This window comes from Sinocyclocheilus anshuiensis, unplaced genomic scaffold (assembly GCF_001515605.1).
Source record: "Sinocyclocheilus anshuiensis isolate Anshui unplaced genomic scaffold, SAMN03320099.WGS_v1.1 scaffold853, whole genome shotgun sequence".
NCBI lineage: Eukaryota > Metazoa > Chordata > Actinopteri > Cypriniformes > Cyprinidae > Sinocyclocheilus > Sinocyclocheilus anshuiensis.
In genome coordinates, this window is record NW_015558598.1 from 515,582 (window position 1) to 540,449 (window position 24,868).

The window sequence follows — 24,868 nt, forward strand, 5'->3', positions numbered from 1 at the left end:
AAAGAGAAAGAAAAACTTGAAATCGCATCATATGACCCCTTTAACTCTTAATGGAGGCACCTTTGGAATCGATTACAGCCTCAAGTCTTTTGGATATGACACAATAAGCTTTGCACACCTGCATTTGGGGATTTCCCACCACTCTTCTCTGCAAAGCCTATGATAATATGACGTAGCCTAAATATTCTATACATGCTAATACCTACTGGCTAATTGTGTTTCTCAATTGCATGTATGAATTTGATTTGAATAAGTAAATTGATTGATCTCACTGATGTCTGAGAAAATCACACATTCTCATGTTTATTGCAAAGGGCATCTAAACTTAACAAAAACCCATATATATTCTCAAAACCTCAAGTGATCTTCAGGATCTGTTGCCTTGACAACAACCCAAGAACATTTATAAATGCCTAATATTTTTACACACCTCAGTAACTCCAGTTGACAGTTTGTACTCTTCAGTCCATGAGAAAGAAGATTCACAGAGTCCTGAAGGTTATTGTTACTCAGAGTAAAACACTCAAGAATAAAATACTTAACCTTCTACAACAATCTGCATCAGCTAGACAACAACATAAACCTATTTCAATTTAGAAAGGACCGTAACACGACAAACACTCACAGAGCTTTTCTGCAGTTGCTCACAGCTGGAATCAGTCTTCTTTTACCCTCATCTGATGTGTTGTATTTCTTGAGGTCCAGCTCATCCAGCCCCTTCTCTGACATCTGAAGCATGTAGGCGATTGTTGAGCAGTGAGCAGGAGAGAGATACTTCTCTGAGTGTTTGTCTGATTTCACAAACTCCTGAATCTCTCTGGACAGAGTCTGATCTTTCACTTCCAGCAGACAGAGGAACAGATTGATGGATCTTTCAGTGGAGAGTCCATGTCCATCTTTGATCTTCTCTTTAATGTACTGCGTGGTTCTCCTGATGCTCTCGGAGCTGTTCTCTGTGTGTGTCAGTAGATCCTGTAAGAGTCTCTGATTGGACTCCAGAGAGACGCCCAGCAGGAATCGCAGGAACAGATCCAGCTGTCCATTTTTACTCTTGAGGGTTTTATCTACTGCTGATGTTAGTAGATCATACAAAGAGTCTTCATCAGACAAGTACTCGGCATTAGAGTAATTTATATGGGTTAAATGAATACCGTCAACATCTGGGTCAGTGTCATATTCATGGTCATGTTTATATTTAGCACCCAGAAGTTGAAGTGGTTCCTTGTTCTTCATTAAAAACACATAGAATGCAGCGAGAAACTCCTGAACACTCAGATGAATGAAGCTGTAGACTTTCCTCTGATGAATCACAGATTCCTCCTTAAAGATCTCAGTGCAAATCCCAGAATACACTGAGGCGTCAGTGACATCTATGCTGCTCTCAATCAGGTCCTCCTCATAGAACATCACATTGCCCTTCATCAGCTGTTTGAAAGCCACTTCAGCAAGTTTCACAATCACTTCTCTGTTGGACTGCAGGAGTTTCTCTGGATCTCTCTCTTCATACTTCTGGTTCCTCATGTTGATCTGAATCAGCAGAAAGTGGATGTACATTTCAGTCAGAGTTTGAGGGATTTCTGCACTCAGATCTTCTTTCAAGAGCTTCTGCAGCACAGTGGATGAGATCCAGCAGAAGACGGGGATGTGGCACATGATGTGGAGGCTTCTTGCTCTTCTGATGTGTGAGATGATTCTGTTGGCTTGATGCTGGTCACTGATTCTCATCTTGAAATATTCCTCCTTCTGAGGCTCATTGAATCCCTTAATTTCTGTCAGACGGTTGATGTATTTTGAGGGGATCTGATTGGCTGCTGCTGGTCTGGAGGTGATCCAGATGAGAGCAGAGGGAAGCAGCTCTCCTTGCATGAGGTTTGACACCAACACACCCACTGATGAAGTCTCAGTCACATCACACACTTTCTGAGCGTCTGAAAACATCAGTGTGATTTTGTTTTCATCCAGGCCGTCAAAGATGAACACAACTTTACACTCCTCATAAATCTTTGAGTCGAGATGTTGAAGTTCAGGATGAAAGTCCAGCACAAGACTGTGAAGACTGTGTTGATGATCTTGAATCAGGTTCAGCTCTCGAAATGGAAGCACAAACATGAAATCTACATCCTGATTGGCTTTTCCCTCGGCCCAGTCCAGAACAAACTTCTGCACAGAGATGGTTTTTCCAATTCCGGCAATGCCTTTAGTAAGGATATTCTTTATTTGGTCTTTCTCCTCACATCCTGGTTCAGGTGAGACTTTAAAGATGTCATTGCAGTAGATTGGAGTGTCTTGTGAGTGTTGTGTTTTGATTGTTTTCTCCATCTGTAAAACCTCATGTTCTTCATTCACTCCTTCACTCTCTTCTTTCATGATGTAGAGCTGTGTGTAGATCCTGTTCAGGAGGGTTTCATTCCCTTGCAGGTTGATTCCCTCAAATAATCTATCGTACTTGTTCTTCATGCTAGTTTTGTGCTCGTCTTTGACTCTCTGCAGGTCTCCAGTCTCTAGCTTGTGTGTCTGCAGGACAGTTTCAGTGTTGTCCTGCCTGATGTAGGTCTGATAGAGGGATGTAGAGGATGGCACAAATCTGATCAGCCTATGTATCGTCCCCCTGCTGAATAAACAGCAACAAAAAGGAGACAATGGCAGTGATTACAATGACTGTTGGAAACCATCAGAAATATATCCATAACCAGATACAATTTTGAGTTGCACCCCTGTGAAGTGCATATGTTGCATATTTTGAATTAAATTTGGCGTTATTTGATTGTATTGTGTAAATCACTATTCCTCTGAGATGCACAACAATAAATTAGTAGATGTTTATACTAACGGAGGGTCAGAGGTCACTGGTCCATCACTCAATTCAGGGGGATCCAACATGGAAGAGTTACTCTTTACAGACACACCGCTGGGTTCTGGAGACTCTGATCTCTGTCTCTCTCTCCTGCTGATATTGACAAAAGACAAATAAAACGGCATTTTAGACCTTTCCTGTTTTAAAAACCTGCCATTTTTCTGAAATGGGCTACTATCTATAACATCATTTGAAAAATGCAAATAAAGTTAGAAATGAGAAATACAACAAAGCATTTCATCCTAAGGTTGCAGTAACATGAGCAGTGTTGTAACACAAAGTTCCAAGACTGTTCAGAGAAGTACAGGCTAGAAATTAAATGAATAAATAATGCAATTATAAAGTATTTTTTAAATAAAATAAAGAGAGAGATCCGTTAACAGGATTCAATCAATGATTTTTCTTAAAATATTTACAAGGAACTCAAGGGTTTGGGGAGATGTGGGAACATCTTTCCACCAACGAAGAACAGCAACATTGAGGGTTCAGGAATGTGATTTTGTGTCTCTGTGTGATGGCACCATGAGGCGGCGCTCACTCACTGCAGGCTTCCGGAATGCACTGCAAGTCACTTTATATAAAAGCAGCTGTATAAAATGGCAAGTGTCTTACCTGGAGTCAGAGGTCACTGCATTACTGAGTTTAAGGGGATGTTTCATTGTGGACTGATCACTCTTCACATGCACACAGCTGGATCCAGGAGATATGCAACTCATTTTAGAGGCAGTGCCATCATCAACTTTCTCTTTATGGAGGCTAATTTTAGTGTCCTCCTGCTCTCATTTGCCAAAATAAAATGTGTAGGGACTCATTTCAGACCTGTTATGTGGAATCACGGAGTTAAAATCTATAGTATATTGACACAATACAGCTATAACAAAGCAGGCCTGTGCTCTTAATTTGGATGACTTTTGCATAATTTTTACCATCCTCATATTATAAAAACAGTACAATATATTTCATTGTAATCTCAAAAAGGTCTTTATTTAAAAATTATTTAGGAATACTTGGTATTTTTGTAAATGTCTATAGAAAAATTGTGAAAGGCACTGTCCATCAATATAATAATAATAATAATACATAAATTAAAACAAACAGACGTCAAATCAATTGTGTAACAGCCAGTGATTTAAAATCACACCAGAAAGACACTTTGTAACAGATGTTGCAGACCTGATAAAAGTTTGGAACTTACGCCTCATTGCATAATGTTATTGTGACACACACACACACACACACACACACATATATATATATATATATATATATATATATATATATACAGTGCCTTGCGAAAGTATTTTTTTCACGTTTTGTTGTTGCAGCCTTATGTTAAACTGCTTTAAATTACTTTTTTTTCACATCAGTCTACACTCCATACACCATACTGGCAAAGCAAAAACAGAACTGTCACAACTTTGTAAATTTATATTTTAAAAAAGACATTTAAATGTACTTAACATACTTAGAAAAAGTCAACATTTATTTGAGCTATACTTGTGCTCCGAGAATGTTTTTGTTGTTATACTGTAGGGGGCGCTATTACACATCTTCTGTACAGATTTTCCAAAAAAACACAGGCGAAGAAGAAACCGAAAAACAACAGATGCTTCCACATGTAATCTAACACGATTAGACATAAAACAGCATCAAAACTGTGTAACATTATGGAATAAAATGTTGACCCGTGAAGAGGAAATAATGATTGTCAAGATTTGGGGTGTTGATCGACTCCATCTACATTTTGATTATAATTCTTCTTGAGGAGATTCCCCCTTCTACGTAAAGCGCTTTGAGTGCCCAGAAAAGCGCTACATAAATGTAAGGAATTATTATTATTATTATTATTCTGAATCCAATTCATAGACTTTTTTCAGCTTTTTGTTTAAAATGTTTTTTTATTTCTTTCTTTTTTTTTAAAATTTTTTTATGAAACTTACCCACATTCAAGTGTTTATAAAAAAGAATGCTAGAATAAAATGTTTTTGTTTACAAGCAGATACCCTGTTCTTTCTTTTTGATGTTTTATATGTTCAGATATTCATATAAGAAAATATATACAAACTAATAAATAGGGACATAGTAGTATACTTAAATTATGATGTAAAAGTTAATTTAAAGAAAACTTACGCGTATACTTGCACTAATACTACTAGTAGTTTACTGATAATATACTTCAAAGTGTACTAAAAATGCTACAAGTATTTAATTATTAAACTATCAGTATACCTATAAGTTCACTTTTAGTATAGTTGCAGTACAACTATACTACCAAAATACTTCTTTTTGGTAAGGGTCATCAGACCAGAGAATCTTGTTTCACACAGTCCGAGGGTCCTTTCGGTGTGTTTTTGCAAAATCCAAGTGTGTTTTTATGTGTCTTCACTGAGAAGATTGAGTCTGGCCACACAGGCATAAAGCACAGATTGGTGGAGTGTTGCAGCGATGTTTGTCTTTCTGTAGGTTTCTCCTATCTCCACATATGATCATGGAGCTCAACTAGAGTGACCATCAGGTTCTTGGTCACCAGTCTAACCAAAGCCCTTCTCCATCAATTGCTCAATTTGGCCAGGAGGCCAGCTCTAGGAAGTGTCCTGGGCTGCGTTTCTTGATAACAATTGATCGTAGCGCTTAAGAGTGTTTTCTACAAGTCATTTTACGAACGTTCTTCATTGTTTCACATGCGTTTCCCAAAAATGTACTTGACACAATCGCATTGAATTCAGTGATGTCATCATCCAACTCCGTTCAGTTCAAATAGTATCTGTGCAATCAAGTCGACGATATAAGCAGGACGCGCACCAATAGAGAAGCATTTTCATTGGCTGCAGTCTGCAGGTATTAGGGCCAATCACAAAAGCCGACATTGACATTCACCATAGACAAAAATATCCCGCTATATATATATATAGATATACACACACACACACACACACACACACATATATATATACATATATATATACAAATATACACATATATATATATACATATATACTGTATATATACAGGGCCGGAGTGGGACTCATTTTCAGCCCTGGAGTTTCATGCCAGACTGGCCCACTTTAGTTCACGACTGACTATATTAAAATAATGTAATTAAAACCTCAGTATATAAGTCTGCAATAGTGCACTGTTCTCTACAGCCTTGTAATTCATTGCATTTTTCTAGAGCTTTCGTTTTGATATAAAAATCTTAACTTCAGAAATGGAAAATAAGGGACAATTGTAATTTTTTTATAGGAAATGATGGACAGAATAAGGGACGCTCAAAATATGTGTACTGTAATATGTAATACGTTTATTTTGCTTAACCTATTTATGTACAATTATTCTAAAAATAATTTTAATGTCACACAAAAATCATCGGCCTGAGTAAATTGTTGGCTACCATTATAGAATTGTGACTGCACAAGTAGTAATTTTAAATACTGTGAAATTACATAGGCTATATAGCCTACAAATGGCATTAATTTTGAAAGAATAACTGAACGTCTATGAAACGTCAGTCAACATTTTTTAAACAATGGCACTTACATTTTTGAAATAACATTTTATTGCAACAATTACAGCCAATAAATTAATGAAAATGCATATTTTTCAATTAAAAATGTTGAATAGGTCCAAGTTTAAGAATAAAGTTGAAAGTTTTTTTAATTATTATTTATTTAACAGCATTAATTTACAATGTGCACATGGTATAATAATGGTAACATACTGTAAAAATGAAGAGCTGTAAATTAACAGTACAATGCTGGCAACCACAGCTGCCAGTAAATTGCCGTTATTTTACAGCGCAATTTTTTACAGATATATACAGGTACATCTCAAAAAATTAGAATATCATGAAAAAGGTCAATACTTCACTTTCTGAAATGAGTGAAAAAAAAATTGACCTTTTTCATGATATTCTAATTTTTTTAGATGTACATATATATATAGATAGATAGATAAATAGATAGATAGGAGTAAGAAGATAGAAGGATTAAAAAATCTGAATAAAAATAAGATATTACATTTTAAAATGTTTTATAGCACCTTTCTGCTATTGTTAAAAGCTAAAGAACTATTTACTATTTTTATGTAAGGTTTTAAAGCTGAATTTCAGTGCAATACAAAATACAGCACAACTGCAGTTAAATTATTTCATTTCAAACATCATGAAGTCAAGTATTAATGCTATACTCAGTTAGAAAATGGTAAATGAAAGTACCTGTTTATTCAACTTTTAATACATCAGTGTGTGACGAAGAAACTGGAAAGTTTGAAACAGCCTACATGAAAATGTGTGATCATTTTCATGTATTTTAAGAACACAATTTATCAGACTTTTAGTAGTTTAATACAGTGTGGTAATTTGCGCTTAGTATTCAACTCTGGTTTTGCACTGTGTCGAATTTAACGCACACCACTTATTATTGTGGCACTCTGTGTGTTTGTGCAACAGAATAAACAATCACTGCTTCATTAATATGCTTGCAATGTGATCATCATTAGTACAATAATGCATCTCTGTGTCAAAATGACCTTCCAAGCCGATTTTGATCTAGAAATAGCCTATTCGTATAGAAATTTATATACGAATATTTCTCATACATAGCTTTGTTTTTGTTTTTTTTTATGATTAAACAAAGATCTAGTATTCGCGGGATACCAAAAGCAATATATTTGTAATCTTTAACGTTTCCGCCATTTTTGTTAGTTTGTACTGTCGAAAAATGATTTGTTTTAAATCCCATGTTAAGAAGAGCATAAACCTAAACAGCAGCAGCTCATTTTAACATCACAACACGAAGAACAAGTTCTGAACTTACCTCAAAATATGCGAGTTTAAATGGCGTCTTTTACTTCCCTCCTTTTATTTTCGTTTCTACCTGCTTAAGGTGTGTGTTGTTTTCTTGTAGCTCCACTAATATTTAATACAAACTTACTCCCTCTAGTGGCGCAGAGCGTCATCACAGGTTCAACAGGACTGTGTTATGTGTTGTTTTGTGTTTCTGTTGTACCCGTTTAGAGTCGAGATTAATATGAATAAATATTAAAACAATATTAATGTGTCAAACATCTCTCACTTACAACGGTCAGATAATCCACAGACTCCAGCGAGAGCAACCAATGAAGCTGAACAAAGAAAACAAATATGAAATGGAGGGCAGACAGTGTGTCTGATGTCCGTCTGTCCATATGCTTTAAAGGGTCATGAAACCCGACTACTTTTTTCTGAGATTTTAGCAGAGATGTTTGTGTTGCACATCATAGAAGACAATGTTAGCATCCGATAGTTTTAACTGTTGGAGAAAACTGGTTCATTTTAAGCTTTTTTTGCACTATTTTCATCTTCCGGGTTTAAAATCTACATTGTGTTGACGTCACAATTTGTGATGTTGCAAAGGACTATAGTACATCATGACTCGTTGGTGTCTATTAAATTATTCATGAGACTGCGTGTTCTTATCCTATGACAGGGGTGGCGATCGTCAGTCCTGGAGAGCCGCAGGCCCTGCAGAGTTTTGCTTCAACCCTAATCAAAAACACCTGAACAAGCTAATCATGGCCTGAAGGGTTACTAGGAAGCTTCAGGCAGGTGAGTTTTTATTAGGGTTGGAGCTGAACTCTGCAGGACTGCGGCTCTCCAGGACCGGAGTTCACCACCCCTGTCCTATGAGAAGATGCTTCGCTTAATTTTTCACAACAGCATGTGTTGATTTGCTATGGACTATTTTACTGATGTCCTTGCTACGTTTCTGAGCCTTGATCATGGTAGGACCCTTGCTGTCTATGGAGGGTCAGAGAGCTCTCGGATTTTATCATAAATATCTTAATTTGTGTTCCAAATATGAACGAAGGTCTTCCTAGTTTGGAACGACATGAGGGTGAGTAATTATTGGCAATGATTTTTGGGTGAACTATCCCTTTATGCCTGTTTTGACTCCCAGGTGCAACAAAATACATTGTGTAAAGGGTCCGGAGGAGAGAACTCTTTCTAACTTCTGTATCTCTGCCAAAGACAACAAGAAATTAATAAAACAAGAACTAGAAAGTAATGATGTAATAGTTCTAATGAAGCTGTAGGAATGTCTCTGAGTTTAGGTCAGCGCAGTGCCAGTACACAGTGGACCATATGTCACTCAAGCCGGTAATCTGATAAAAGAGCTGGAGACGATCAGTCAAGCCAAGTGTCAGGAGGGCTACGGATCACTGTCTCATCCGGAATATCAATGACTGGAAACCTGTATGCATATCTGACCCACTGAAAGAGCTGAAACAGCCTTGTTTTCCTCTGTGTCATATCTTTTTATGCCTAAATTATTTGCATCTGTTAATATTTAACTTTAATTTGAATTGTATGTTACTGTAAGCTAAGCATCTGAGAATAGTCCTTAAAGTTTCTGTGTTATCTTTGTAAGTGGTTCGGAACTTGTTGTGATACCAAAATTGTGTATCATGCAAAACAAAGATGTAGCTCAAATTAATCATTTTAATGTATCAATAATTTATGAAGGGAAATCTTACCAGACTGAATGTTTGATTTTCAGACAACCACTGCCACAATTGAACCCATATTGAATGTATCCTAAGTCATATTTACTTTTAATTTGCAAAATTCAGTTAGTGATTTTTGAATATGAAGGCCCGCCATATAACCTACTAATGTCCATAATAACTTAAGCATAACAGAGAAATTCACATGAAAATTTGATGGGATGTGCTAATGATTGACACAACAACAAAAGGCATAAGGAGTGTTGTCACCCCTTTTACAGTTTGATTAGGACATGTTCATTTTCTAGAAGGAAAATCAACAGGAAATTGACAAGAAAAAACAAACAAACAAAACTTTTATTTATCCATAACACTAAAACAGTGCAGATATATTATTTTCTTAATGGCACACAGAACTGATACTCTCTTACAGTACATTAAAGCACACTGACAATTATTCATTCATACTGTCAAGTTTATCGTAACTCTTTCTGTCCAATGTGTGTCCAATTTTACCTTCCATCTCTTGCCTCCATACAGTGGCCGCAAAAAGACATTTAGAGACATTTTGACACTCAAATCACACTTAACATCTGAATGTCACTGCATTAGATAACATAATCAAGTGGAATCTGCAAACAAAAGATGGTAGATCTTTTCTGAGCCTTTGTTTAGTGGCCTTTAAACAACTGTCAAACATACTAAAAAGATGCCACTTTGCTCAACAGACATAAAGTAGATGTTTTTGACACTAATTTATAATATTCTTAATACACTTAGAACTTTTTGCTCTATTAAATTTATAAATGTGTATATAATATATAACCTTTGTGCGGTTTCAGTGTTAAAATACTTTTTCCGGCCACTGTACATGCAGAATATCAGATTCAAGGACTCTCTATCAACTTTAATAGTTTGAATACATTAAGTGTTAAAATAGCTATATTTCAGTAATATTACTAATATTACAGTGTCAGTACTTCTATCTAATAGCATTTCTGCTATCCTCTGTTGCTTGCAATAAATGCATCAACTCGTTCCACAGAAAACATGTTTGCCCTACCAAACACATTTGTACCAGTCCCAAGGTCAGATGTTGGGTAGATGATGGTCATGTTTGTGTCTGTTTTTATTCTTCATTTCAGGTGCTGGTGAGATGTTACTATTGGTCAGCTGGGGGAAGTATTGAGGCTGGAAAACAAAATTTATCTCAATTAATAACCAACTAATGTTAAGTGAGCAACATGTATAACTAGCAGGGGTGCACATAAGTTTTTCAGCCTGGTTCTCATAAGAGCACCTGGAGATTTGGTTTGGTCCTCACACTGTGTGCATTAAATATAACTATAAAATAATGAATAATAGTGATAATAATATTATTGCACTTTATTTAGTTTTTTGTATAAAATAATAAACACAATAAAGTGTGATAATACTATTAGATCTTAAACTAAAAAGAGAGTATTAAATAAAAAATACAATTATTTTATAGTAAACTTAAAAATGAGATGCTGATATTTACTTTTTTAATTAATTTTCATTGAATTTCAAACTTAAAATCAGCTAACTTTTATTTTGGCGGGTTGCTGCACTGTCGAGTGAAGTGCATCAGTAAATTAAATGTCACAACCTAATCCCTTCAAAGGGTTTACCCTCCAGAGTGAGAGCTTTTAAGGGTTCAAGGGTGTAGGGGACCAGACAACTGTTGCTTGAAGTGCCCTTCTGCGTCATCATCCCGTGCCCACACGGAGGCGCCGTCATCATGGAAAGAATCAGTGCAAAGGATCATGGGGGCCCGAAGTGTCCATCAGTTGTACCCTTCGAAATCCTTCATTCCGAAGGGCCCTTTGAAGTGGCCAGTTTTGAGCACTTTGGTTTGGAACGACCCTTCAATATGGCGGCCATGATTTTTTCCACTCCGAAGTGCCCTTCGGAGGGTGATATATCCCGTTTGGAACGCACCGATTGTGCTTTGAAAACGGCAGTGGATAGCCTGGATTTATGCTTTCAGTTTCAATAGAAATCTTATACAGTATTACAGTTTGTCGATCTAAAATGGTAATTGTGCAACAGCTGTCAATCATCTTGGTATGCAAATGAGCCGTCTGAACTTATTTACACAGCACATTTTTTATTTTGGTCCTGCGGACCACTTATGTGCACCCCTGATAATAAGGTTAGAAACCCAATTTCAAATTCAGTTTCTCTGCTGCAGTTCTAAAATCTTAATATGCACTTTTAACTTGTGTGGTGACTGTTTTTATAACTATATGTAACATCAGTAAATGTTTCCCTATTTCATGCATATTATGAGCTTTTGAGTTTGACTGAGAATCTTTTGCGTGGTGTAGCGTCTGGACCAATCAAACACACAATATATATTTTGTTAGCTATATTTAACAAATACTCTGTAACACCCCTCAGTTAACAAGCCATACGAGGACCTATGGACCCTTCCCCCGAAATGCGTAACACCCCAGGAAGCCGAACAGGCCCCTGGTCCCCATGGCAACCATGACACCTCTGCTAGACCAGATCCATTTACGACCTAATGGCATGTTGAGAATTACCCCCATAACTGGAGTCCCTAATCATGCAGATTTATGCTACAAGCTCTGTGTAGAGTTGTACAGTATGAAATTTATTTCCCTTAACCAGGGAATTAACGTTCTTAGAATTGACAGACAGTTGACCCTGAGAGGTCAAGTAAATATCTACAGCGGATCTAAATATTTATAATTAATTATAACTAGTTATGATTAATTATTCATATTTCCCCATGAGCTGATTCGCAACAGTGGTTTTCTTTGTTAGGCTGATTACCTACTAAGGGGCTGTTTACACCTGGTCACTTCATGCATTTTGTCTGATCGGATAGCTAAACGATCGTGTAAAGACCAGGTGTAAATGCCCTCCAAAACGCATTCGAGATGGATATAAATCCGATCGCTTAAACCACTTTAGGAGGTGGTCTGGGCCGTCCAGACAAAACTGGACAAGTGTAAATGCATCTGGTTGTTGAAACCACATAGGTAAATTTTACTCCTCCCAAAATGTTAAAATAATAAATGTATGAGAGCATGTTGTAGGCTATAGGCTATGACATTATAGTCATATATGACTGCGCTAATGCAACACGCATCGCCATGGACGAGCAGCTGAGCATCTCTTCAGCAAGCCGTCGCACAAACTGCCACGAATTAAACTGAAAGTAAGTGGCAGACGGTCAACACACAATCATCTTCATTAAAAGTAGTAATACAAACGTATCTTTCCAGTGCTGATGCCGCACGCTCTCCTACTGCGGTCTTTGATCTTGAAATGAGCTGATAATTAATAAAATGCAGCGCTTATCTTTTGATTTCGTTGACGTGAACTCCATTAAATTTGAATATAGCGCGGGAATTGAAGATCGGATTTAAATCCGTTCCCCATGAGCTGATTCGCAACAGTGGTTTTCTTTGTTAGGCTGATTACCTACTAAGGGGCTGTTTACACCTGGTCACTTCATGCATTTTGTCTGATCGGATAGCTAAACGATCGTGTAAAGACCAGGTGTAAATGCCCTCCAAAACGCATTCGAGATGGATATAAATCCGATCGCTTAAACCACTTTAGGAGGTGGTCTGGGCCGTCCAGACAAAACTGGACAAGTGTAAATGCATCTGGTTGTTGAAACCACATAGGTAAATTTTACTCCTCCCAAAATGTTAAAATAATAAATGTATGAGAGCATGTTGTAGGCTATAGGCTATGACATTATAGTCATATATGACTGCGCTAATGCAACACGCATCGCCATGGACGAGCAGCTGAGCATCTCTTCAGCAAGCCGTCGCACAAACTGCCACGAATTAAACTGAAAGTAAGTGGCAGACGGTCAACACACAATCATCTTCATTAAAAGTAGTAATACAAACGTATCTTTCCAGTGCTGATGCCGCACGCTCTCCTACTGCGGTCTTTGATCTTGAAATGAGCTGATAATTAATAAAATGCATCGCTTAGCTTTTGATTTAGTTGACGTGAACTCCGTTAAATTAAAATATAGTGCGGGAATTGAAGATCGGATTTATATCCATTTTGCGACGACACATTTATGTGGCCAAGTGTAAATGGAAACATGTGTCGATAGATATCCAATCAGCGAAAATGCATAAAATGACCAGGTGTAAACAGGCACTAAAAGATTTTAAGGCCAATTTTGAGCCCGATTTGAGCAATGTGGCCTGATTAAAAAAAATCCTCAACTGTGTAGTGTCATTACGATTTTTTAACTGCTCCCGATTGAGTCGAAGGGTCTCAATCTCAAATCGTAAATATAAAACATGTTTGATATTTACGACTCTTGGTTGGGCTGTCTCTGACGTGATACCCGCGATAGCCAATGAAAGTGAGCAAACTCACCAACCAGATGCCACGAAAGTGAAGTACTGAGAAAGAATATCACTTATATTCTTTTTTCCCATTTGTTTTTCTTCCCATAAAACAAAACTCATGCCAGGAGAACCAGCTGACGATGTTGATCATCCTCCATTTGTTTTTCTTTGCATGTCACATTTGATCTTGTCTCATTTTGAAAATGATATTACAGTCTGCAGATGTATGGTCTCGCGGTCAGGCCAAATCGTGTATTATTTGCGTTCGGAGGATTATAATGTTAAATGTCGGTTGAAACTGTCCTTAAGTCTGTGGTCTCCACCAGTTTTAAAATCGGTTAAAAATAATTACATTTTAAAAATGGTCTAGTATGTCCCAGACTTTAGTTCATGTGTCCTTCATTCCTATTCATTAGTTGCCATGGTTTTTTATTTGCCCTCATGTGTTGCACCTGTGTCTAGTTAACTCGATTAGTGTTTCCCTGTGTATTTAAGGCCTGTGTTTTGTTCAGTTCACTGGTCTGTTCTCATTGTGTATTTAGAGGTTTTTGTGTTCATTAGTGTTCTGCGTTTTGATGAATAACTACCTACATTGCTGTGCATGTGCAAGAGTGAGGAATAAATTAGCACTCCAACCATTACCACCAGCCTAGCGATGCCTGAGCCCACTGCAAACGATGAGCCTGAGCCTGCCGCAGTAGGAGAAGAATTCTCTCTCAAACTCAGCCAGTTCCTCAGCCCCATCTCTGCGGTTTCCCTTCAATTCCTCAGCTCCTCCTCTAAAACCACCCTCCTATGGGAATTCGCCTCGGACCTTCCAGACTCCAGCTCTGCCTGGAAAGATAATCTCCTTCTTCCACCTCAGGCCTCCGAGCCCTGGACTCCACCTCGGCCTTCCAACCCTTCAGCTCTTCTTTAGCCCCATGCTCTCTCAGCTTCACCGGGGTCCATCAGTCCATGGAATCCACCGGACTTCCTCGTCCCTCCGGCTCTGCCTTGGTCAGTCGTCTGCCTCCACCAAGGTCTTCCAGTCTTCTGGCTGCACCTCGTCACTCCATCCCTCTGGTTCCATTTGGGCTCCTTCCACCTTGGTCCTCAGTCCCACTGCCTTCACCCTGGACCACCAAGCCCTCGTCTCCTCATCGCCCCTGCTCCGCCTCGGCCCACCAGACCTCCATTGTCACCCCGGAGGAGGGGAGAAACTGCAATGGGTCATCTGTGTTTGAGTTCTGTTTTGATTTGGACTGAGTTTCTTTTGTACTGTTTCCTATGTTAGTTCATGTGTCCTTTGTACCTGTTCATTAGTTGCCATGATTTGCCCTCATGTTTTACACCTGTGTCTAGTTAATTATCTCCATTAATCCCTAATGTTACCGTGTGCATTTAAGCCCTTTGTTTTCTTCAGTTCACTGGTCACTTCTCGTTGTGTATTTGGCAGTTGTTGGTAGTTTTTTTTGAGTAAATATCTATATTGCTGTGTTTAGATCCTTTCTCACCTTTACTCTGCAACTGGTAAATTAGCATGAGGCAGAGATCCCATAAAAGCACTACTGCAAACCTTTGCAAATCATGTTGTAAATTTTTTTTTTAAAATACTTTCCCCTAAATTTTGCTTCTAAAAGGGACAAGCATATGCAATAAGGTTAGCCGCAAAAATAACTGTCTATGCCTTTTTATTGAAAATCTTTCACTGCATGTCTTTAGTAGTAGTCCTGACAGTCTTTTTTAAATGTTAAAAGAGGGTTTGTGCTGGTGCAAGCTTTAAGTAAATCTGGCCCTTAATGTGTCAAATATAAGTTCCAATTAGTTGTGTGCTGTATTTGCCTGATCATCAACATCTTTAAACCTTAGAACATTAAACCAGTTTATTGTGATCATGTTGAAGTGTTGCATGAGCAAATGGCCACACATTCTCAAAGAAAATTTGGTGTCATGTTAAACTTTCTTTTATCTTTAGTTTTTGTCATATGTGAGGAAATAAATCTCCTTCTAAACCTGCAGATTCGCATTGTTACTAATTTGGAATACAAGTCAATTTGTGTGACTTAAATGAGTGTCTTAAACTTGAGTCTCAGAATTGATTTTCCGTTTCTTGCTATTAACATTATTTTTCTTCAGTGTAGGTTCATACCGCGGGAGCTCTGCGTCTCGTGCCTTTCTCATAGCGTCTTGGGTGACGATCAGTTTCTCTGCCCCATCCTGGTCCCCCATCCTCCTGGAAGTATGGCAGCTCTAAAAGCTCTTCACATGACAACCTGCCAGATGGATCCATTACAAGGCAGGACTATAGAGACACACACACAAACACATACATTTCTTCAGACCTTATGTACGACATCCACCTGTATTACTACACAACTAGCCTACAAATAAAAACAATGCACTGTGGCCTTTTTATGGATCTTCTAGATTTAAAAACTTATTTTAGCATTTTATTTAGCATCTTATTTCCATAAAGAGATGGTTTTGACATATTGTTAAAACATTATTTTAATATATAACAACAAAATGTATACATCCTTTAGATCTTAACATGTTGGCCATTTAGAATTTTGTTAAAAATGCTGTATTTTATAAACACATTAGCATAACATTATTAACTTGACACAATCATCACCATGTCCTGAAAGAACCTGAGAAGTCTCTGTCAGCACTACCTAGTAGTAAAAAAATTAACATACAAGCGTATAAATTTTGACATAAAAAGCAGTCAATCATACTTCAGTGTATAATAATGTTAAATCACAGGGGTCCCCAATTGTGTTCCTGGAGATCTTGCTTTTCCACTGACTAACAGAAGTGATTAGTCAGACAGTTATTTATTTATTTATTTTGCATTGCTTGTTATATCTATTGTGCTTAAAGGGATAGTTAACCCAAAAATGAAAATTCTGTCATTAATTACTCACCCTCATGTTGTTCCAAACCCATGAGGCCTTCGTTCATCTTCGGAACACAAATTAAGATATTTTTGATGAAATCTGAGAGATCTCTGACCCTCTCATAGACAGCAAGGGTCCTACCACAATCAAGGCACAGAAACGTAGCAAAGACATCAGTAAAATAGTCCATGTGACATCAGGAGTTCAACTAATTTTATGAAGCTACGAGAATGCTTTTTGTGCGCAAAGAAAAAAAAACTACTTTCTTCAACAATTCTTCTCCTCATCCTGTCTCCTACGGCACACCGCCATTGTGGACAGAAAATCACGACGTATGTGCTCGCGCTTCACGTTCACGTAAACGACGCATGTGCTTCACGTAAACGACGCATGTGCATGTTCAACGTAAGCAGTAGAGCCATGCGCATGCGGCGTTTACATGAAGCGGAAGCAAGCGCATGCGTCGTGTTACTCTGTCCACAATGGTGTCACAGGAGATGGGATGACGAGGAGAAGAATTATTTAATAAAATTGTTCCCTTTCGAATGGGAAGTCCATGCTGTTTCCCCTAGGGGGCGCTTTTGGGGAATGTCTTCAGCATTGAATTATTTAGTTAAAGTAGTAAAAGTTAAAGGGGTCATATGATGCGATTTCAATTTTTCCTTTCTCTTTGGAGTGTTACAAGCTCTTGGTGCATAAAGAAGATCTGTAAAGTTGCAAAGACTATACTTTAAAACGCATAAACACATTTCATTACACCAAATACACAAAATAATGTTCTTTTTAGCAGCATCATATGACCCCTTTAAAGTCTGAAGCATGAGTCGACATGCTGAGACCTCCGCTCATAGAGCTCGGCTATTTACTGCGAGCGTCATCAGGCCTCCTCTCTCTACAGAGAGTTATCTTAATTGAGGCCTCTAGGGGACGCAGCGTCTCGTTCCCCTTCTCGGGGAACCATGGTTACATGCGTAACCTGAGACGTTATTTTTGTTTTCTTTGCGCACAAAAAGTATTCTCGTAGCTTTGTAAAATTACGGTTGAACCCGTTGCCACATGGAATATTTTACTGATGTTCTTGCTACGTTTCTGTGCCTTGATCGTGGTAATATCCTTGCTGTCTATGGGAGGGTCAGAGAGCTCTCGGATTCTCACAGCATTGTGAGAACACCATGTTTAAATCTAGATGTGAAGAAGTGAAGATTATCACTGGCCCCCTGTCTGTGGAATGTGGCATGTGAGAATTATATAATCAGTACTGGCGCTCCCTATACACAAAGTACGCAGTTTGCGTAGGGCACCAACTCCCAGAGGAGGCACCATCCCAGTTGCTCAAAAAAATCCCAGTTGTTCTATATTAAAATTTTATTAATATTAAAAACTTATACATATAAATAAATAAAAAGTAAACATGAACATCATCAGTCTGGCGTAGAGAAAAGAAAAAGAAAACAAAAAACAAGATGAAGCCCGTGCATCTCTTTCAGGTAACTTATGTTCATAATCCTTTGAAACATTTTTGGCTGTTGACATTAATAACGTGTTTTAATGTAGGTAAGAATTTCACCATCACCAACGCATATGCCTTAATAGTTTCCATGACTTAAAAAGCATTATATAAAAACAATGAGGCAATAATGATTGGTTAATTAATAATAAGCATACGGTTTCATTGAATAACACTGTTAAAATACATAATGTAATACAAAATGTATTACATATTATTACAAATGCCTGCAAAGGGCACCAAAGGCCTGGTAATTACTGTTGTTACACTTACAGGATGATCAAATCCTTGTTTAATATTGACCAAACATTTAATTTAAATATCCACTTTAATTTTTGGCCACCTTTTTGCAATAGAAATGCTACCGTCTCTATAATTTCTTCAACAAAAACATGTGGACATCACAACCCTTACAAATATTAACCATGGTTTTATAGTGTGATTTCTGAATGCTTGAGACAATAATATCAAACTGTATTAATAAAATCATAGCCATAGGTCACTGTCTATAGCTGCAATTGTAATTTATAAATAATACAGTTTAATTACAATGTATTTATTTATTTACTTTTATATTTTCTTAAAGTTCTATTTTGACCCCTATACTAGGTGGGGTTTTTTTTTCGATAATATTTGAGGGAGGGGGCACAACAATACAATTCTGCTTAGGGCACCCATCTGGCCAGCAGAGGCCCTGTATATAATAAGCCTGTATTGATATCTCACCTTCATCACAGTAATAGCATGAGGAGAAACACCATGGAACCTCTTCTCTAGTGGCTCCTACAACAATAAAATCAAATTCAGTTACATTCCACACTGATGTTTTTTACAAGTAGCTGTGTATTTTTGTGAGAATTTGTGCTACCATGATATCAGGTTCAGGGATGCTGACTCCACTAAAGAAGACATTGGAGCGGAACACCTGCTGATGCCGTGGGATCAAGTCACCTATCGGGGTCAAAGTTCAAAGGTCAAGAGTCAGTGTCAGTGTTTTTTTTTTATTTTTTTTTATGAGATTTAGACCAAACTTTAGTCATACAACTGAAATGACATATGCTCTTAAAGTGGTGAAAGTTCAATGGATAATAATTATCTGCCATTTGATTCAATTATGATTAAATCTTTACAATAACATTATCACAGTCAAATGGCAGAAAGAAATTGTAGTGACTACAACTGCTGACTATGGAAGCTTGTTTCTGCCACTGAATAGTAGATTTAGACCAAACTTAACTGTGACTTTTTATCTCACAATCCTGACTTCTTTTCTCACACTTGCGAGTTTACTTTTCACAATTCTGACTTTTTTCTAAGAAATTTGTGATATAAACTTGCTATTCTGATAATTGTTTCTCAAATATAAAGTCACAATTGCATTATGATGTCATAATTCCGAGAAATAAACTTGAAATGAAAATAGTATTTTTTTCCCCTTATATAAAAAGTCGCAATTGCCTTATTTTTTTTTTTTTAATTCTGTGGCAGAAATGGGCTTCCACCAATTAGATGATAACATATGTAAACAGGACGGTTCCTAATTATTAAAATGTTTCGAAATATATTTGCTTTAATTATTTTTTTGTTAATTACTAGATTTCAATTGGATTTTAAATTCTACATTTTAAGCGGTCTCAGACTTTTGGACCCTTTTGTATGTAACCTTCAACATTCAAACTTCTTCCTTTCTTGTACTTTTAGTACCCAGTGTTTGTCGTATGAGGTGCAGCTGATCCACGTCAGAACGTCCCGGCCAAAGAGGATTTCCAGAAAGCAGCTCGGCAAAGACACAACCGAGGGCCCACACATCCACTGGGGGACCGTACTGAGTATCTCCGACCAAGAGCTCTGGGGCCCGGTACCATCGTGTTGCCACATAATCAGTATAATCATCACCTGGACCAGCTGTTTCAAGCACACACACACACACACACACACACACACACACACACACAAAACACACGTAAATGGGTGTTTACAAATCTAAAATGAGGACCTTCCATTGACTTTTTATATGCAGCTAGTTATAAATACTATATCCTAACCCTAACAGAAACCTTTCTGCATTTTTACAACTTTGTTTACTTTACACCATTTTTACAAATGAGGACATCCTCAAAAGGAGGTTTTGCGAGAGCTCATTTCTGGATACAAATGTGTCCCCAAAACATGGATAAGTAGCTACGCACACATACTGTAGATTCAAAATTACATGTACATCATACAGAAAGGATTACAACATGCTGATGGATAGACCTTGTGTTAGCCTATAGTAACAATATGCTGAAACCCAAGGAGGATGCATGTAAGCAGATCCTGATTGGCTGATTGCACCTGTGAGGCTTCACGCTGCCCTGAAAGTGAGCTCAGGACGCATGACAGCTGATATAGGTAGGAAGTATAAATAAGTCATTAATGAAGCGATGTTAAATGCACATAAATGGCTAGAGAGTGAGTGAGCGGGGCAAAGACACTTACTGAGGATGCGAGCAAAGCCAAAATCACACAGTTTGATCACACCGGTCTTGGTCAGAAGAATGTTCTCTGGTTTGACGTCCCGGTGGATGCACTGGTAGATACACACAAAGACCGACACTGTCAGAGGTACATACACAAAACTCCCACTATAATAAGGCAGGGATTTTTTAAAGACATCTTCTTTCTAAAAAAAATCATCTTAACACAGGTAATAGAACTGATCTAGCAAGAATGTAGCACCAAAACAGCTCAATAAGAGTCCAAATTTGCAGTATTCATAAATTATAGCCAAATAATACCCAGAAAGTGGCACAACTGACAATGCCAAGATGGCAGTTGTAGGTTGTTTGGATTGCATTATATTGCACATATCCATACTTAGTACGCTCTTCATCAAATGTAAAGGGCCATTCACATAGAATGAATTTTTCCATTCCACTGCACTATTTTCCATTGATTTTCTACATAAACATGCACTTGATGGATGTGTTTGACCATATGTTTGCACCATCTCGCCCATGACACAGCGTTATGCTCAAGTTAAAAGAAGTTTGACTTTAAAAAAAAACATGTCTCTAGACCTTGCATGTTTCCCATTCCCACTGCCCCGCATCTCACGTTTTGTGGTTATTTTTACCGCCACTGTCCACAAACCCGTGTTCAGCACTAATGATGAACTCGCATACAGTACGTTACTGGCCACTGTTTCAGTACGTCAAATGCAAAACATATTTCTATGGATCTATTGAATGGTTATTCTGCGCCATAATAAATATCAAAATGTGACGGCAATGTGTATCAAATGAATATCACTATCAATGAATATCAAATGAATATCAAAATTTGACTTATGCTTCCATGATCACGAGCAGAGATTGGTGGCAGCAAGTTGTTGATAGATTTCAGTGATTCAAGTGGAGGGAAAACTTCAGAAATTTGAATGAAGTTCATTTTTGAAGCACTTTTGTCTTTGGTGCACTTGGTGGAATACATGCGATTAAAATGTTTATATGTCTGTTTATTGAAATCGGCATACACCACATGTTTTATTACAATTATGGTTACTGAAATTATGAGCTTAATTGCATCATTTTGATCAAAATATTGCTAATGTTTAATTGCAATATAAATGTCATAATATTCACATTATGAGGTTACATATGAGGTAAACATAGTCACTGACTTACTGACGCCTTCATTACTCACAAAAATACACTGAAAAATCCTCACCACTTATGCGAACTGAGAGCCTGCTGTATGTCATGAGATTAACAAACTTATTCCAAGACATTTTTTATTGTTAGTTGTCCCTTCTCATTCCAGAAATGAGGTTCTTCAATAGTGTGACTTTTCACAGTTGTCTGTAGCATTCATAAGTGACACACACTGGTAGACAGGAAAACAGAGGATGGACATACTGACATTGTGTTTGTGACAGAAGTTCACGGCCTGTAGAGTTTGCCACACAATACTCTTGAGTTGTGCCTCAGGAACCCTAAAGAGAAAAAAGGACAAATGTTCATATCAAGCCTCATAGCTTCTGCTAACTACAGATTTTTGGCATAGCTGGCAGGATCTACCAACAGTTCTCTAAATATCAGTGCAGCTCCCGTATATCTGCAGTAACCATGGGTCTGTAGTCACTGGCAACCAGTTCCTTTGTTTTGAGAAGCAGCTAAGGTTACGATTGAAAGGCCTTCTGGGAAAGAGAGAGAGAATGCTGGGCAGCCACAACCTTTGTGGTCTGACCAGTTTAGGAGCTTGGAAAAACAACAGCTAGATACAGTCTATAGAAGTCAGCATGATATAACATTAAAGAATCAAGAAATCCATCAAGAAGACTGCATTGTGACAAGTGTGCATTCCAGGTCGTAGGAGAGGAGGGGATTGAAAAGAAAGAGCGATTGGTGAAGTCAGCTGAAAAGAAAGTTGTTTCTAGGGTGAGACAAATATTACTTTTGAATGGAAGATTACAGAGGCAAACATTTTTGCAAGAGTAGAAAGCAAATAAATAGGGTCCGTTTTAATTTCATGGTGATTTAGAGATAACAGTATAAACATAATATGTGAGCCTGGAGCACAAAAGCAGTGTTAAGTCGCTGGGTTTATGTAAAAAATCTCAATTTTGAAAAACTGACACTTAAGACTGGTTTTGTGGTCCAGGGTCAAATATAGTTAGGGCTGTTGAGTGATTACATTTCTTTTATTACATTTTTATTTTAATTACATGATGTGTTGATTAATCTAATGAATCACAAATTAATTTCACATAAGTTTTGGCTGAGAAATGACCCCCCAAAAGATTTTAAAATCATTATTCTGTAAAAAAAAAAAACACTGAATCGACACTACAAAAAAAGGAGCTTTAGAAATATTTATATTTTAATTCAATATTACATAAATACTACAACAGTAAAAAATATTCAATAATATGTACAATTTAATAGGAAAAAGAAAAAAAGAAAAGTTCAAGGGAAGGGGAAAAATCAAGAAAAGCTTGAAATATCTTAAAACAAAACACTACTGAATTTCTTTGATGCTTCCTGTAATTATTTTTTTTTTTTTAATAAAAATAATATTCTACTGTGGATATTGCTACGGGCTGCATTTGTGAGTCAGGTACCATTCTTTATATTAAAATTATATATAAAAAAAAATTTAAAAAAAGGAAATGTGACTGACCCTCTGGGGTGTTTGTCCAGTTCATTTAGAACAGTTTGCTCACAGAACTCAAAGACTAGATGAAGACGTCTCTTTCTCCTGAAGACCTCGAGTAAGTTCACCAGATTCACATGCTTCAGCTGCTACATGCATACAAATGAAAATGTTTATATATAAGCGTGTAAATGTTTGGGGGATTTACAATAAGCATTCATCTCCATATCTACCATCTACCTTCAGCATGCGGATTTCTCTCAGTGCGATCTTCTTGATGACCGGGTCATCCTCAGACTCAACAAATTTTTTAATGGCCACTATCTGACCGGTGTCCCTGTGTCTGCATTTGAACACCACTCCGTATGAGCCCTCGCCGATCTTAGCCAGTTTCTCATACTTATCCATCTCCCAGAGAGCATGAAGAGTTACATACTGCAAACAAACAAACACACAGAGTCATACTGTATGGTGTGGAACAACTAAAAGGTCAAAAAATGAATTAAAGTTTAAGAAGAAACACTACAGTTTATGGCCAAAAGTATAGACACCTGAACACCACTTCCACACATGCTATTAATTTCAAAATCCACGGCCATTAATAGGGAGTTATTTATATGAACTTCAGTCTGTGCACAAGGCATTCAATGTCATGCTTAAAGGTGGGGTAAGCGATTTTTCAAAAGTGCTTTAGAAAACTGATTCGGGCCGAATAGCAAAACAAACTTGTAGCCAATCAGCAGTAAGGGGCGTGTCTACTCATGATGTGGAGGAGAGAGCGTTCAGTCCGAGCCGAGCGACAGAAAGATAGATAGAGATGGCGGATAAAAAACAAAAGAGGAAAATGTCTATGGAACAAACAAAGGCTTAAGGCAATAAGGCAAGAAGTAGGACCCGTGTAACTATTGGATCAGCTTTCCAGCGCTGGAGAGAACTCAAAGAGTGGAAGGCCTGCGATCGGACGCCGAGGTTGCTTTGTTTCTTCTCGATAGGTGAGTAACACCGTGTCTGCGCTGCAACAGCTAAAGTCTGTCTAGCACACTGGCACGGTGTAACATTGGTTTTGCTTTGTTTCACAGAACTAATCGTTGCCTGGGTTGCGTACGTGTGGGGCGGAGCTATCAAAATAGGGGTGAGACCCTTTTGGGGAAGGGGCGTGTTTGTTTTGGTGATTTCAAATGTCAACATTGGCTACCAGAAATCGCTTACCCCACCTTTAAACCAAAAAAAGGAGCCTCTCCAAACTGTTGCCACAAACTTGGAAGCACAAAATTCTCTAGAATGTCACTGAATGGTGTCGATTTATTTTCACAGTAACTCTTTATTTTGATGGCCCCCTACTGAAATTCTGTTGACTGTAAGTAACTTTGCCTCTAACTCTCATTAGAGTATTAGTAGACTGATAGGTTAGTAGAATAATTTGACATGCACTTGCAAAGTTAGTCAGTAGAATATCTGTTGGGGGAAGATGAAAATAAAGTGTTATAAGATATTAAGCAGACAGTCCACTAATACACTAATGACTGCTAGTTGACATGGAGCTGCAAAGTCACAAAATATCCAAATAAAGTGTTACCATTTTCACAGAAATTCCTGGAAACTAAAGCTAAGCTAAACTAAAGATAAATTA

The 24,868-nt window shown here is 37.6% G+C and overlaps 1 protein-coding gene and 1 pseudogene across 1 annotated transcript; both read right to left on the reverse strand.

Moving 5' to 3' along the window:
• LOC107680088 (NACHT, LRR and PYD domains-containing protein 12-like) overlaps window positions 1–7,735 on the reverse strand; it is a 23,490-nt pseudogene extending 15,755 nt beyond the window's left edge.
• A 2,662-nt stretch (window positions 7,736–10,397) lies between these two features.
• On the reverse strand, window positions 10,398–23,665 carry LOC107680089 (cyclin-dependent kinase-like 1). Its single transcript, XM_016475850.1, has 9 exons — window positions 23,479–23,665; window positions 23,266–23,387; window positions 22,006–22,078; window positions 20,584–20,674; window positions 19,810–20,010; window positions 18,974–19,056; window positions 18,832–18,888; window positions 15,848–16,000; window positions 10,398–10,528 (listed from the first exon to the last, which is right to left on the reverse strand). The coding sequence occupies exons 1-9, from the start codon at window positions 23,644–23,646 to the stop codon at window positions 10,427–10,429; spliced, it is 1,050 nt and encodes a 349-aa protein (XP_016331336.1). The 5' UTR covers window positions 23,647–23,665; the 3' UTR covers window positions 10,398–10,426.
• Window positions 23,666–24,868: the final 1,203 nt, after the last annotated feature.